Source organism: Phaeoacremonium minimum (genome assembly GCF_000392275.1).
Source record: "Phaeoacremonium minimum UCRPA7 unplaced genomic scaffold PA7_03_scaffold_139, whole genome shotgun sequence".
Taxonomy (NCBI): domain Eukaryota; kingdom Fungi; phylum Ascomycota; class Sordariomycetes; order Togniniales; family Togniniaceae; genus Phaeoacremonium; species Phaeoacremonium minimum.
Window position 1 is genome coordinate 41,182 of NW_006921046.1, and position 14,874 is coordinate 56,055.

General features: G+C 50.3%; 3 protein-coding genes across 3 annotated transcripts; 1 reads left to right on the forward strand and 2 right to left on the reverse strand.

Annotated features, from left to right (window-relative positions):
* Window positions 1-2,736: 2,736 nt before the first annotated feature.
* Window positions 2,737-5,381, forward strand: UCRPA7_1877 (putative scy1 protein kinase protein; the record flags this gene model as incomplete). The annotated part of the gene is made up of 7 exons (XM_007914456.1): window positions 2,737-2,859; window positions 2,922-3,032; window positions 3,112-3,222; window positions 3,278-3,415; window positions 3,473-3,846; window positions 3,896-4,386; window positions 4,981-5,381. 7 exons carry the CDS (start codon window positions 2,737-2,739, stop codon window positions 5,379-5,381), a joined length of 1,749 nt encoding a protein of 582 aa, XP_007912647.1.
* A 411-nt stretch (window positions 5,382-5,792) lies between these two features.
* Window positions 5,793-6,935, reverse strand: UCRPA7_1878 (putative wd-repeat protein pop3 protein; the record flags this gene model as incomplete). The annotated part of the gene is made up of 4 exons (XM_007914457.1): window positions 5,793-6,206; window positions 6,263-6,758; window positions 6,833-6,854; window positions 6,914-6,935. The coding sequence occupies 4 exons, from the start codon at window positions 6,933-6,935 to the stop codon at window positions 5,793-5,795; spliced, it is 954 nt and encodes a 317-aa protein (XP_007912648.1).
* A 3,888-nt stretch (window positions 6,936-10,823) lies between these two features.
* On the reverse strand, window positions 10,824-12,799 carry UCRPA7_1879 (putative fha domain-containing protein; the record flags this gene model as incomplete). The annotated part of the gene is made up of 4 exons (XM_007914458.1): window positions 10,824-11,857; window positions 11,914-12,464; window positions 12,518-12,705; window positions 12,755-12,799. The coding sequence occupies 4 exons, from the start codon at window positions 12,797-12,799 to the stop codon at window positions 10,824-10,826; spliced, it is 1,818 nt and encodes a 605-aa protein (XP_007912649.1).
* Window positions 12,800-14,874: the final 2,075 nt, after the last annotated feature.

Consider the following 14,874-nt stretch of genomic DNA (forward strand, 5'->3'; position numbering starts at 1 on the left):
CCGATTTTGGCGTCGGCGAAGCCTTATTTCGCGGTCCTCTAAAGTTATCAAATGCAGACGCCCTAATTGCATCTTGTGAAAGTCCATTGGCGGCGCTCAGGCCATTACTGGCTTGTAGCGAATTGGTCTCCGAGTAGGAGTGGAAGAGACTGGGTGCGCTATTCTCCTCCCATCGTTGATTGGCACTTCTATTGTGCAGAATGCCGTTCTCAGCATGTTTACTATCCTTATGAGTTGAACTCAGACCGTTCGTCCGATTTATCTGGAGAGGTAGCCAGCTATCAGACTCAGTATAGTCCCAGGTTTGAGAGGTAGTTCCAGCAAGAGACCCATTATCTATTCCGTTACGGACGTCCTTGGTGGTATGTCGTGCATGGTTTCCGTTTAGAAATGGCGCTATGACGGGTAATTGATCAGCCCTTTTGCTTGGATTTGAAGCAAACTCATATGTAGTTGGCTGAGCTACATGATTCTTGTTGTTATTGAGTTCATAACTTCCGGAAGCTTGTCGAGCCTTCTTATGTGCAGGACTTCCTGTTCCTGCTGGGCCATCCGCTGGTGAATATATAGACCGCCGTCGAGAAGCCGACTTGGTCGAATTAGGAGAAGCAACCAATCTCGGGGTCGCAGTGAACGAGGTTATTTGCTTAGAAGAACTCTGAATTGGCTTTACCAGAGTTGGTCCTGGAGCAGTCTTGGTCATCTTGATGCGAGGACCATTGTTCCCGGATCTGCTCTCGGGTTGCAGCTTAGCCTTGAGTGGTTGACTCGCACCATTTGACGATTTCTCGAGTGCCTTGTCTGGACCTGAAATCATATAGTCCATATGGTAGTTACATAAGGGTCCGCCATCCTCGGATAAGCTAGTGCATCCTCTGAACGAACAACGCATACCCATGGTGCCGATGGCATCATTACTATGCGGAGTGAAAGCGAATCCAGTGCGTGACATGGTGGAGTCAAGTTGTGGGCGAGACGTTGACGAGGAGCTGTTTTGGGTTCCGAGCGTTGTTGTAGACCACGTCTCATTGTAGCGCTTGTTACTCTCAGGCTGGATACACTTCTTGCAAGTCCAATTTCTGTGAACGAGTTAGAAGTGCTCTAATCGATGAAAATGTCCCAAAAGCCAAGAAAGAAGGGTTTGAGGTAATAAACCGGACGCCGCATTTGAAAATGCAAATTATGAGCGTGGCATAAATTACACTGTGCGAATGTGCGCCTGAGGCTATCCATGCAACGCGCCTATAGTCTGGCACCTGAGAGGGCAACGGAGAGTGTGTTCCGCGAGGATATAGGAGCTGGCAATCTACTTACTGAGAATCAAGCGGAGGTGGATTGTAGCAGGCGGCGTGATACCGTCTCTTACAGACGACACATCGAACCAGCGGCTGAAATGGTCGTTCAGGTTCTTTGCAAGCGCGGCAGACCGGAGTCATCGACCGCCTAGAGGCGCCTTGAGTCGCCTTCTCCATTAGTGAAACCGAAGCCAAACGAAATGCAAGAGTGCTGGGGAGAGAAGAAAAAAAGGAGTCGCGAACGGCGCCGTCTCAGATCTTTTCAGTTTCTGTTTTGGTCATCATCCTGCCTGGCGCGGCGGCTTCGTATATTTCTTCAGTCGCGCTGCGCGAGAGTTGGCGCAAAGTTGGTTTAGGTGTTTTGTCCGCCGCAGCCTTTGGCCCCGCCTCATAGCAGTATTTCAAGGCCTGGCTCCGGATAGCAGCGAAAAAAAAAACTCAAAACCACAAAGGGCATGAGAATTAATTGATTGATGTCGTCTTCTGCCAGCTGATGTGCAAGCATCCACTCTGACTGTTGCACAGAGAATATGGGCGTGGCAGAGGCCTCTGTTTGGCTAGGCCAGAACAGAGGTTGCGACAATGAAGAGATAAACAATGCCAGAAGAACCCTTGGCAGTCTGACCTTTTACCATATAATGCATCATTGACGGCGGCCTGATCGGAAAGAAAGAAAACAGAAGAAGAGAAAATCCATACGCACAATGTGATGATTATTTCTCTTTTTTGCAGTTCCCCCCGGCCAGGGCGTCACCGTGCGGACAATCCAGATACAGAACAAGCCCTGCCTTGCTGGCCTCAACTATCCCTCATAAGAAACCTTGTAAGGTCACTCCCATATGAGAGACCAAGTGATGCTTTGATAACTAGGCGTCTGTAGTGAGATTTTGTCAGAGGCGCTCATGAAGTGTCGACCTGGCGCCTGAGGCCTGTATGGCCCAATATCAGTGTCGTAGAACGGGCTGGTTGAGAGAATATTATTTAGGAAAGAAAATGAAGGTGTTGTGATGACAAGAGGGGACCCGACGAATACTCCTACTAAAGCCAGCCGAAACCAATTAGCGTGATATCACGCTAGTCGCAAGACAAAATACAGTGGGAACCTTACTCTGGCGACTAAGCGTTACTAGCTAGGGTGCCATGTGTGTGTAACTTCAGCAGATGGAAAAGGCAGGAAGGCACCTGGCAGCCTGCTCATATTGCCCGGAAAAACCCGTCTGCCGGTCTTCCCCACTATCAACTTTAGCGCGGGGGATCAGATCCCGATAACAGCTTTCAGGTCGCGATAGACAGAGGCACACTAAAGGCAACTCCTGGCCTTTTGTCTCGCTCCTTGTGACAAGCTCGACGTTGCCCCTTTTGGAACCAGCCACAGCTGGCTTGTGCTTGTCTTGCCTTGACCTCTTGTCAACACACAAGGGCAGCAGACATATGCTTCGCAATGAACTTTCTCAAGTCTGCTGTGGCCTCGGCCATTGCTCAGGGGCCTCCCTTCCCCTATACGTTTGGCGATCGCGTCGACGTGGATCAGTCTATCTGGACTCTGTACAATGGCACGAAGCGAGTGCGTCCCCCACAACATCGCATCCTCCGCTCGACTACCGTGCGCTGACAACTTTCCTATAGGAGGACGGATCGAACTGTAGCATATTTTCATTCGACATCACAAACAACAAATCGCGACTGCCCCTTGCGAAGAATGCGCTGAAGAAGCTGAGGACTATGAGACATCCCGGGGTGATCAAAGTGTTGGACACCGTCGAGGTAGCGCATTCGAGATTCCGCGACGAACCACAGACGCTGATTTCTTTCCAAGACCGAGACATATATCTATATTGCAACCGAGCGGCTGGTTCCCCTACGATGGCATGTGAAACGCAAGAGTCTTAGCCCCGAGACCATGAAATGGGGTCTTTACAGTGTTGCTGTAAGATTAACTCAACTTTCACCGGATTTAAGGCTTACGTTAACGCTTTGCCCAGCGAACCATTAAATTCATCAATGACGATGCATCATCGATTCATGGCAATCTCAAAGTGGCGTCGATATACACATCGGAAAGCGGCGAATGGAAAGTTGGAGGCTTTGAGGTTCTAAGCAATGTCAAAGATGATGAGGCTGTGATCTATGTAGGCTGCTTACTCATTCTCCTTTGGACATTTCTGACAACTCTACAGACATACGGGAGCTTAGTCCCTGACTCATCAAGATACACGCCGCCAGAGTTGGCGCGGTCCGGTTGGGACTCCATAAAGAAGAGCCCTCATTCTGCAGTTGATGCTTTTAACTACGGAACGCTACTTTTTGAAGTTTTCAATGGCGACTTTATGGGTGCAGATCAGGCTGGGCAGACCAAGAACATTCCGCCGACCATGCAGTCCAGCTACAAGCGTCTGGTCAATGCAAACCCAAAAGCCAGGCTCAGTGTCGGACATTTTCTAGAGCAAGGCCTTCGCCACGGGGCCTTCTTTGATACACCATTGATCAAACTTACGGACGGAGTTGATAACCTCGGTATGAAGTCGGCTGAAGAGCGTGACGAGTTTCTTGAGTAAGTGATTTCTGACTAACAAGAAAAAATGCTAACTCCTATTTCCTAGTGATCTCGATCAACTTACGGATGACTTCCCCGAAGACTTCTTTAAAATGAAGGTTCTTCCAGAATTGTTGAAATCTGTAGAATTCGGAGGTGGTGGTCCCAAGGCCCTCAACGTGGTCATGAAAATTTCGGCAAAACTCTCAAATGATGACTTTGACACAAAGGTTACTCCGGTCATCATACGGCTGTTTGGAAACCCAGATCGGGCTATTCGCGTCTGTTTGCTCGATAGTCTGCCGTTGATGATCGACAGGCTGTCTCAAAGGGTTGTTAACGATAAGATCTTTCCCCACTTAGTAACTGGCTTTACCGACTTGGCTCCCGTTGTTCGAGAGCAAACACTAAAGTCAGTACTTGTCATTATATCGAAACTCTCTGACCGTACTGTAAACGGCGAGCTCCTGAAATACCTTGCAAAAACTGCAAACGATGAGCAGCCGGGTATCAGGACGAATACCACAATATGCCTAGGCAAGATTGCCAAAAACTTAGGTACTTCTTCCCGAGCAAAGGTGCTAATTGCTGCATTTTCGCGGTCTCTGCGCGATCCATTTGTGCATGCAAGAAATGCAGCTCTGCTTGCACTGGCAGTTACGGGAGATTGCTTCAGCGAAGAAGACTGCGCAGCTCGGCTACTTCCTGCAATCTGCCCTCTCCTTATAGATAAAGAGAAACTGGTTCGCGACCAGGCACATAAAACTCTGGATGTATATATCCAAAAGGTCAAAAAGGCAGCAGCGAGCATGCCGGATACAGTCCTACCGCCACAACCCACTGGAGATCATACTCCTGCCCCTCGCATGAGCACTCCGCAGCCTAGCGAGTCATCCTCAGCTGGGTGGGCTGGATGGGCGATTTCCTCGTTCACAAACAAGCTGTCAACGGCTGCTGGCGAAATCGAGGCGACATCCAATGGTGCATCACGACCATCCTCGGCGGTTACAGACGCGAAACGTCCTGCCCCATCAACTTCGTCTGCATCGACGCTACACCGGCAAGCGCTTAAATCCCCTCCCCCTTCTGCGTCCCTGTCACGGAGTTCCTCACAAGGTAATGTTGGAGGAGAATCATTCTTTGCTGAATCAGAAGTGGCCGAGGACGATGCTGATGCTTGGGGTGATATGGACGATGGTGGAGATGATGGCTTCTTTGATGCCTCAAACGACAGTCAACCGCAGTCTCTTTCATCGTCCACAACGGTGCCGAAGAAGAGCACATCCGGCAGCAGGACAACAAGTGGCGGCAGCGCTGCGCCTTTTGACGATGGTGCAGAGCCAGATTTTGCTGGGTGGCTGGCCGCTCAAGCTCAGAAGAAGTCGGGCCCAGGCAAACAACTACCCAAGGGACTGGCAAAACCAACTGGCTCTCTAGCTGCTAAAAAGCCAGCGACTGTAACGAAGCCGGCCGCGAAACCAATCGCTGCAAAGAAAATTGATCTAAAGCCAAAAGAAACTGCCGACGATGACGGCTGGGGCGATGGCTGGTAATAGCGCAAGAACTACATGGTAGTATAGATTTCTGAATATGGGTGCAAGGCAAGGCGAAAGCGGCATAGTACGGAGTTTACTTGGCTAAAGCATTAAGAGGCATAATTCCCGATGCGAAGCAGAACTAAGCAGGATACCATTCGACAACTCTTGCAAATGAAAAAAAAGAAGATACATTGTGCGATACCTAAATAGTTGCATCATGTAGCCATTCCCCTACCATGAGATCCACCAAAACGCCGGGCTCGTCAGCAAGATTTTGTCTCCCGCAAATACAAAATATCTCACATTACATAAGTGGCGTCTCCGTGACACTTGTGTACTGTTGGTTAGACACGCGGACATAGCCTCCCGTATCCGTAGCAAACATGCATGAAGCCACTCGGGTAAGAGTCTTTCGTCCTTGTTCCTTTACCTGGCCTCTGAATAGTCGTTCAACGCGACACAGACCGCCCCCCTATGGTGTCCATTGTACTGTCGGATAATCTGCTGGCTATGTAGTTCCCACAGCCGTGCGTAGTGATCCGAGCACGCAGTGACAAGATACGCCGAGTCGGCGCTGAACGCACAGTCCCATACCCACCGCTGGTGGCCCGTGAGGGTGGCCTCGAGCGGGAATGGCTTTGGCTCCGTGTCGACCTTGGACGGCTCGATGTCCACCTCCCAGATCTTGGCCGTGTGATCTGCGCTGCATGTTGCGAGCTTCTTCACATCTGGGGAGAGAAGGATTCGCGTGATGTATTCTTTGTGCGCGGAGAAGTGAGTGACGGGAAGGAGCTGAGTTCGATCAAAGGTCTGAAGGAGTTGCCAGACAAAGACATTGCCCTAGAAGAGAGGAGTCAGCCAAGAGCAGAGGCCAGAACAGTAGTGGAGGAGCGTACATTGTTATTTGCAGCGCAAAGGAGCGTTCCGTCGCTAGCTACTGTGACGCTAGAGACGGAGACGTCTTCCTCGGGGATCAACTGGTGTGAGCAGTTGTTCTCGGCCAGATCCCACACTCGAACGCTTCCGCCGCGGTCGCAGGAGATGATCTCGCCCTGGTTAGGGTGAATGACTACATCATTAGCTGGGCAGCCGTGATTATAACTTCGTTGTATGCTGCCGCTGCGCGTCTCCCAGATCTTGACGGTCCCGTCCTCGGAGCTTGTAACCATCCATTTGCCCTCGCAGTGGAATGCCACGCCGGTGATATTTCCCGTGTGGCCCTCGAAGGTTAAAAGCGGATTCGGATTAGTCGACTTGATATCGAAGAGCTTGACGGTGTGATGGCCTGCGGCGGCGAGGAAGCGCTTGTCGGGGGAGATGCAGAGGCGGTTGACCTGCGAGTCTGGGTGTTGGATCGTTCGAGAGCAGATGCCTGACAGGGCCTCCCAGAACCTAGAGTAAACGATAAGGCATCAGCACAGTCATATCATTTCATATCGCTAATCGCCCTTCCTTGAGATGCGCACCTTATTGTGTGGTCATAGCCGGCTGTTGCAATAGATTAGCTGTGATGCCGAGCAAAGCTCTCGCAGGACGAATAAGCTTACCGGTACAGAGAATCACAGACATCACGTCACAGCTTCCAGTCCATCATAGGCTCAATAGCCCTTCCTATACTCGAGGCTGTTATGCGCACTCGTAGAGGCTGTAATGCTGCTGCGACAAACACAATCTGTCTCGATTGAAGCCGATGATGAAGCTGGAGGAATAATGGTCCAGCTCAAGGTGTGTGTAGTGGGGGCCACAGGCGAGTGGTTGTCTGTGGGGCAATGTCTAGGTAGCACAACTCAGGTGGGACCAAGAATGAGTATTCGACTATTCAGCATAGGCTGGACTGGGAGTAGACTTGACAGAATGCACTAAAATCGGTACAACGCATTTGATTTAAGAGACACCAAAGCACTTGGTTTATCAATATTACGGCTGTTAAGAAAAGGTAATCGGTCATCAGTATTTTGGCCGGGTACTCGAGAATACAAAAACACGCTCATAATTGATTGTTTTGACCAGTGAGATCAGTTTTTACCTCTTGTGAATGATCAACTTCGCACCCAGAAGGCCGATTTTCAAGTATTCTGGTATCTACGAGACCCAAGATCACTCGTTCAGTGTGCTATGGGATAGCCTATTTGACAACCTTTATGGAGCATTGCCTAGAGCTAGCGATCGAGGTGTCACAATATAGTTTCCTAATTTATAGATTCAACAAGTTGTGATAAAATTGATAATGCAGATCATTTACCCGAAGAAGGCAACTAATTCAATTACATGGTCGTGAATGCCAATCTATTAAGAGAAAAGATTCTGAACATATTATTCTAACTTAAAAATGTTGGGTTGTACAAATGAAGGCCAAAGGTCAAATCAAGCAATGTTCGTACCTTTCAGTTGAGGAAAGTATTCAATATGCTGTGTCAGAGCCAGAGGTTAAGACAATTATTTCTTGAACGTTTGGAAATGTTCAAAGTTCACGACTAGGAGATGCCATGAAACTCTTTCCTACTTTCCTATAACTAAGTATTGCGTCGAGCCAAAACGGAAACCAACAATCGAAGCCCTAGAAATCCCAACAATTACTTTCAATAGTCTGATTATCGTCATTCACAAGTTCCCACGATGCACTAGGCAGACATTGTAACGATCCATCACGTCACTCTTCAGTGTTGGTACACAGTTTGTGAATTTCCCATCGCTTCAGTCCCTGTTCTTCTGGCATGGTATTTCCTTCAATTCATTTGTTTGCTCAAATAAAGCTAAACACCCCCTAGACTTATGATCATCGTATCTTTTTCGCGTTCCATAGCTTGAGATTACCGTCAAGACACTGTCCGACGAGATGTAAACGACCTTGAAGAGTATGGGACAGCCTCGTGCGTGTTGGGGCAAGGCTCGTGTTCGAGCCTTGTGTTCTTGCAAACAGAGCAGTGACTACTCAATATCTCTTCCCTTAGTACTCCTTCTCACAATTTGAAAGACTCTAGAGGCCGGACGACAACGTACATCTTAAGGCTTCCACCGCAAGCCCGGCAAGTTATGGCATGGGAGCCTTGGTGACAGCCACAGACGTAGCCTGCCGGAAGTGATTGAACATACGAAGACATCGCGAGTTGAGCTCGCAGAGTGGGAAGCTTCGGAGTAATAAATCAATCAAGGTTGACTATATGTCTGAGACAAGTCAAGGATCTGAATCCTAGAAATTGCAGGGGACAAAGATTCTTTATATAGACATCTCAGACCATCACATGAAGATGAAGGGAGAACATGCTCTAGTATCAAAGACTGGAAGATATCTCATCACTATCCGGACAAGCCCGATACGCTCACCGCCACATCGGAGGACTCGACCAACTCTTGCACATCAGCGGACTAGTAACACGGCTCATTACATGAGTAGAGCGTCGCCTGATCATCACAGGCACCCAAGGCTGTGGTTGCCTTACACAAGTCATGGACAATCAGGAGGGTGTGGTACGGTGTATAAAAGTGTGGATGACACGTTCGTCCCACCCTTGGCCTTGACGTGGCTTCGACTCCGGTCATAATTCAACGAAGACGACTATTCCCACCCGATACTCAGCGTGACCCGTTCGTTTCCGAATGAGGAAACTCGAGAGACAGCCATCCATGGTTTCACCAAGTGTGCCCTCGACTCCTTTATTTAGGGTTTCTCCCGCCGCATCTGAGTTTGTCGGAAGAGACCAAGATAAACGAAGACGCACGCCAGCAATCGCTGTCATATATCATTCTCGATGCCCAGATAGGCGTGTCGATTCTGCGGGAGCTCGTGCAGTTGCTCATGCAGTCTGCCGCGCGCCGGCCCCCAGAGCTCGAGCATCCTCCACGCGCGGAGCCAAGGAGAGCCCTGGACCCGAAACCGCTGTGTAAGTTCCGAAGGGTTCTGGCAGGGCGCCACATGTCTTCGTACACGTTGACAACCGGGTGGATACAGATTCCCACGATCCTCGAGTCCAGTGAGCGGAGGCTGGATTATATTAATGTTCTTCAGAAGTTTCGGTGTAGACGAGAAAGCTCCTTTCCATACAATCTGGGGCATGGGGCACCCGTCAACTGAAACGTGTCAGTCAAACCTATCTCAACATATTTTGATAGGATAGAAATCTGGCGTCGAGGATCCCATTATATTTCTACCACTTCTTTGGGCAGTAAGGGACAAGATTTAGCAGAGAGACGAGCAGCAGTGGACAACTCAATGTTTCAGGCTTTCGCTGATAAAATGTTATGTCAAGCTCGAAGACGCAATACGTCAAGTCTGCTTGTACTGCTCAAGAGCTTGACCAGAGAATCTGCTCGGACTACGATAGCCTCATTCTGCTATCCCTCACGGTCATGACCGTCTGCACACATGCCCTAGTGGAAGCAGTGCGACCCTCCATCAGCGATCACCTCTCCGTTCAGAACTATGGTTCGCAAGTACACCTCCATGTTTCCTGGTCATGATCTTGAATTATGAACTCAATGGCTTGTACACGTTGTCAGTTGGATATGATGTAATATTGATGCTCATCAAGCTTTTCAAGAGAATAGAGGCTCGAAAGGGCTTTAGCTATTTAGTCACTCATACTTGGGGAGAAGAGGACCCAATCCGCATATCATTCTCCTGCTATTAAGGCCAAAGTCAGGGAAGCGGACTTTCGATTCGCCGGTCGAATTGCTTCCGGCGCAGCTCATCATCAGAGTCGGTGTCATAGCACGGAAAAGATGGTGCATGCTACCTGCAGACACTGGCCATGTAGCACGTTCCTCAATGCAAAGGTCATGCCGAACGTCGACTAACGTAAGAGAGAAGAGCGAATGGGGTTGTAGAGGCAGAATCATAAGAAATCTCCTCGAAAAGTCAAGTATGGCTTGAATTACGAAATACAAGGTCAATACGACACGTGGGATTATCTGAACAGAAACGGCAGTCTAAGGAAAATCATGAAATGTAAATGCCTTATATTTGGGCTTAGCCCACACCCGAATGTTAGGAGACCAAGCTGGGAAGCAAAGTTTAACAGCGGACTAAGTAGTAATGCAGAGATAAGCGGAACCTAACAACTAAACCCGAATCGTGTGGGAGTAGGAAACCATTATCATGTAAAGACGGCTTTCCCCTGTACTCTCAAAGCCGGTGGCATCTCGTAAAACGCATGTTATTCTCGACGAGCAACAGCTATCAAGGAGGTGGGCGGAATACCGGAGCAGGACTGCTCAGATCTTGCCTTGTAAAGTCAATCATACACAAAGACGTCAATCAACACACACTTCTTCCATCAGACACTTTATCCGTACTGAGCTAAGTATGAGAGTTGTGTGGTGTCATAGACAGGCAACAGGTACGCCGTAAAGCCAAAGTCTGTTGTCAGAGCTGCTCGTCCATGCAGGGTTGGTTTAATTTCGTCCAACTCGGAAACACTTCCCGTCCACCTCGAGTAGGTAAAGCTTGGTAGCCGTCGATTAGGCAAAGGATGGGGCTGTGTAAATAAGGGAGGTGACGATCATCGCGCCAACTGTAGCACCTCCGAGAGCGGCGTAGCCGACACGTTCGGCGATACGCCTCATTCGCTTTGTTGGTCGCGAGGTATCAGCAGCAAGCCGTGGAACTGGCTCTACAGGGGATGCAGGCGGAGACAGGGGCTGGACGGCTGCGTCGGCAGTAGGCGCTTCATCACGTTGCTCATTGTGCCAGATTTGCTCTTCCTGGGTAGCAGTCGAAATGGCAGCAGCCTTTCGTTTTCTAGGAGTCTCCTTCACTTGTGCACTATCTGGAGCTTGATCGCAAAGGTCCTCGACCACGACAATGTCGTTGATACCAATACGACGTGAGCCGGTCTCGCTCTCTTGCGAACGAGATTGCTTCCACAGATGGTAATTGTAAGCGGATGTCATTGCTTCAGCTTCGGAATCCGCTTCATCTTCCGGCTGATCTTGACCTTCCTGAGGCGAGTTCAAGAAGTCATTACCAGTCGAGAGCCATGCCGACTTGACAAGTGGTTGTGAAGAGGAGGCCGGCTGAATTGGGTCAATGGGCTCTTGAGCATCCGGCATTGGCTGAGCAAGCCAGACAGGTGGCTTCTGTGTGACGTTGTCGCTCGTCTGTTTGACTGGCTGTGCATTTGGCGGCGATGGATAAGTGTTACTTTGTCGAGCGAGAGCAGCCTTGTTCTCCTCACGAGCGTCAAAAAAGGCGTGCTTGCCCGTCTTTTCCTTGAGGATCTCCATCATCGGCTTAGTGATCGTCTGCGTCTTGACTGAACTCTTCATCATTGCCGCATCCGACGGGCTTGGCTCTCGAAGAGCCGCAGCATTGATGGGTGGCAATGGGATAGTCGCTGGAAGAGGCGCGTTTGGTAAAATTGATGGCAGAAGATTGGTGGTGGGAACTGAAGTATTTAATGGCGGCAATGGCGTGTCAAACATGTCTTGGAGTGCTATGGGGGCCAGCTCGACCTCGACGTCGGCATCGGGCCAGGCCATGAGGCCGTGATCTCCTGTATGAACTATGAGCACTTTGTCATAGACTAGAATCAGCGAATGCAGGACTTACCATCTTCAAGAGGCTCGTCATCAGACGAATAGTCTGCCTCCTCTTCGCTGCCCTCCAAATCTTCACTTCTCTCGGAACTCATGTCGCTCTTATCCTCAGCATCGCTATCACTATCCTCGTCGCTGAAGTCTATGCCATCCTCCTCTTCTGTCAGGCGGATAGATGAGTCTCTATCAAAGTCAACATCATTCTCTGAACGGAACTGATCCTCAGAGGCGACAACGCTTGCTCCATCCTCAGATGCTGCTCGATCGTCATGGTTGCCTAGAAATGAGCCTCCTGGACTCTCTTCCCGTAATGGGGACGTCAAGTCGATTACACGTTGGCTGGCAGCGCCATCCAATTGCACAATTTCGTGCACAACACTAGCACGCTTCTCGTCGTCTTTGGTCAGGTCAATATGATCTGATACCTGGTTATTGAAGTATACTCCCGTATGGATGGTTGTGTCGGGTTCATCTGATTCGTCCTCTAACTCGCTCTCGCTGTCGGATTCCTCGAGATCGCTGTTGTACTCGGGAACCTTGAATACATTCCGGTTCACCTCAACCCTATTGTGCATAAGTATTTGATCATTCCTTTAATATGTATGGGGGATACTCACGAAGCCGTGAACTCCAGGCCAACCCCCACAGTTGTAGGTGCAAAGGCGTCCTTGCCGCGCCAGATGGGCACCCCAAACTTGATAGTATCTCCGGTCGCCAAAGGCCGCTCAGTATTGTTATCGATCCGGTCCTGCTCGCTATTGATAAAGGTCCCATGCAGAGATCCGATATCGCGGATGCAGACGGTCTGGAAATGTTAGTGCTGCGCATTGAAGAGAGGCTGAGATACGGCTCACTCTAGTGTCAAGATCCGCGACCAACTCCGCATGATCCCTGGACATGACTGGAGATTCGAACCAGCCGTTTGTTTTGGCTGCAACAAAGCCCTTGGACCGCACCTTGGAAGCTCGTCCGATCGGGACCACACATTTATCTCTTGTGAGCGTGATCCGGCGTTCCGGCCACGGGAGGTCTTTCGGCCCGTTGCTGGACAGCTTCACTAGAACTAAATGCTAATATTAGTATCATCTGTAGTAGCTCGCCTTCCGCGAGGATATTGTCGAGAAGGGGAAAGGCAGATCAAATAGAGAAGGTGCAGCTTACCGCTGGCAGCGTCTTGGGTACCCTCGGTGGCCATCGTCTCCTTATCTTGACTTTGACAGTGGTTTGACTGCGAGATACAACACTGTAGAGACTCGTTCCTCGACAGCGATACCGAAATGCAGGTAAAAGGCCACGAAAAGGTAGAAGAGTGAACAGGACAGAGAAGACGGAGCAGAGTTAGGCAAGAGAGTTTGGGTCTCTGACGGGTCAGTCAGACTGGGCGAACGAGCTCGGGCCAGTTGTGGCAGCCTTGGGCCAAAGAGCCCGTCGAAGGGGAAGCGGGGAGGCAGAAGGTGCCGATAACTGCGGAGGATGGAGTCCAAACTTGCTCTTGGAAAGGGCGAACGGTTCTCCTTAGATAAAAGGCCCTGAAAAGAAACGAGAGAGAGCGAAGATCGATTCGGGAAAGTCGAGTTAGGTGATGAGGCAGGAAAAGGCGTCAGGTAGTCGAGGGTGGTTTGAAGTGTTGGAGGGGGGGAAGAGGTGGGGCAGTCTTAGAGGGATGGAGGTCTAAGTGCAGGCAGGCGGACGTAGGTGATGATGATAACCTGATAAGAGGTACTGAAGTGCTTATCGTAGCAGCTCAGGTGGATGCCCAGCCTGGAGGGACTTGCCGCTAACGTACGGTAGCCGACGACGGGCTGCTTAGCTCACTTTAACAATTCACTCTACCTGGGAAGGCAGTGGGGGGAGGGGTCCGCCGGTGCTGTCAAGTGCGTCTCAGGTGCGTCCTGGTGCGAGAGGCTGCAATCAAGAGCGAATAAGAAGGATACAGGTCACAGATATATATCCCCAGCGAGGGATGGAAAGTGCTGTTTTGGGGGGTTTCGTGACGAATTATCTTGTCGAGGTCAGTCTTAGTCCGACAACCATGGAGTGGGAGGGGAGAGCGCGAGAGAGCATGGAAGCTGAGGGGGAGGATGTGGGAAGGAAACCGAGAAGCGAGGGGGCTTGTCAGAAACACACGGCTGTGGGCGGGAGCTTGCCTCGCTCGAGCTTGCTTTACTGTCGCTGTGGTGCGCGAATGAATCTCTCTCTGGGAAGGTATGGCACGCCCACGGCAAGATCAGAGCCTCTTGACAGGTGCTTTATGGGCGGCTAGGTGAGCTGAATGCACAGCTATTGTCAATCGCTCTGCGGGCTTGCTCGTTGGCACCACATTATGTGACCATTTACTTGGCTACGGGTGTCGCAAGAACCCATGAACGCGCCTAATTCTATCGATTCTCAGGTTGGATATTTTTGAGGGAGGATCTCGGGAGGCAAGTACAATATCGTCGTTTCGCTTTCCATGGTACTTGGGTCCCTCCCTATACGTGAAGCGTTGCCCCTCAATCCCACATAAGCAGGGCAACAGGCTGGATGTTCCGGAGACTCTCCAATCGCTCTTCTACCCTGATCTTGCACATGACATATCGAGTTGACAATTTGACTCTCAGTCCGTGTAGACCTTAAATTGCACTATAGTCAAGAGAATATCTTCACAAGTGGAAGCTCTGTGTCATCGAGGTACGTCGGTAGGCAACTGGTCTAGCTTGCCTCGCTTGCCTACGTGCATCTGTAGATACTTACCCCTCGTTGCCTTACCCTTCATCCGACCAGAGTAAAAATGGGAGCAGACATGCGCCGCCAGCGAAGGGGAGGGGGGGGGGGAGGTCTGCTCTGCCAGAGCCTCTGGTAACCCTCCGCGTCGGCCAGTTAAGAGGTTAAGAGCCACCTCCTCCATCCCGTTTGCCCATGACCTGGCAGCTCCATGGGGTTGGTCTGAACACTTGTTGCTCGTGTTAAGGCAACTTGCCTGTCTTTAGGTGCA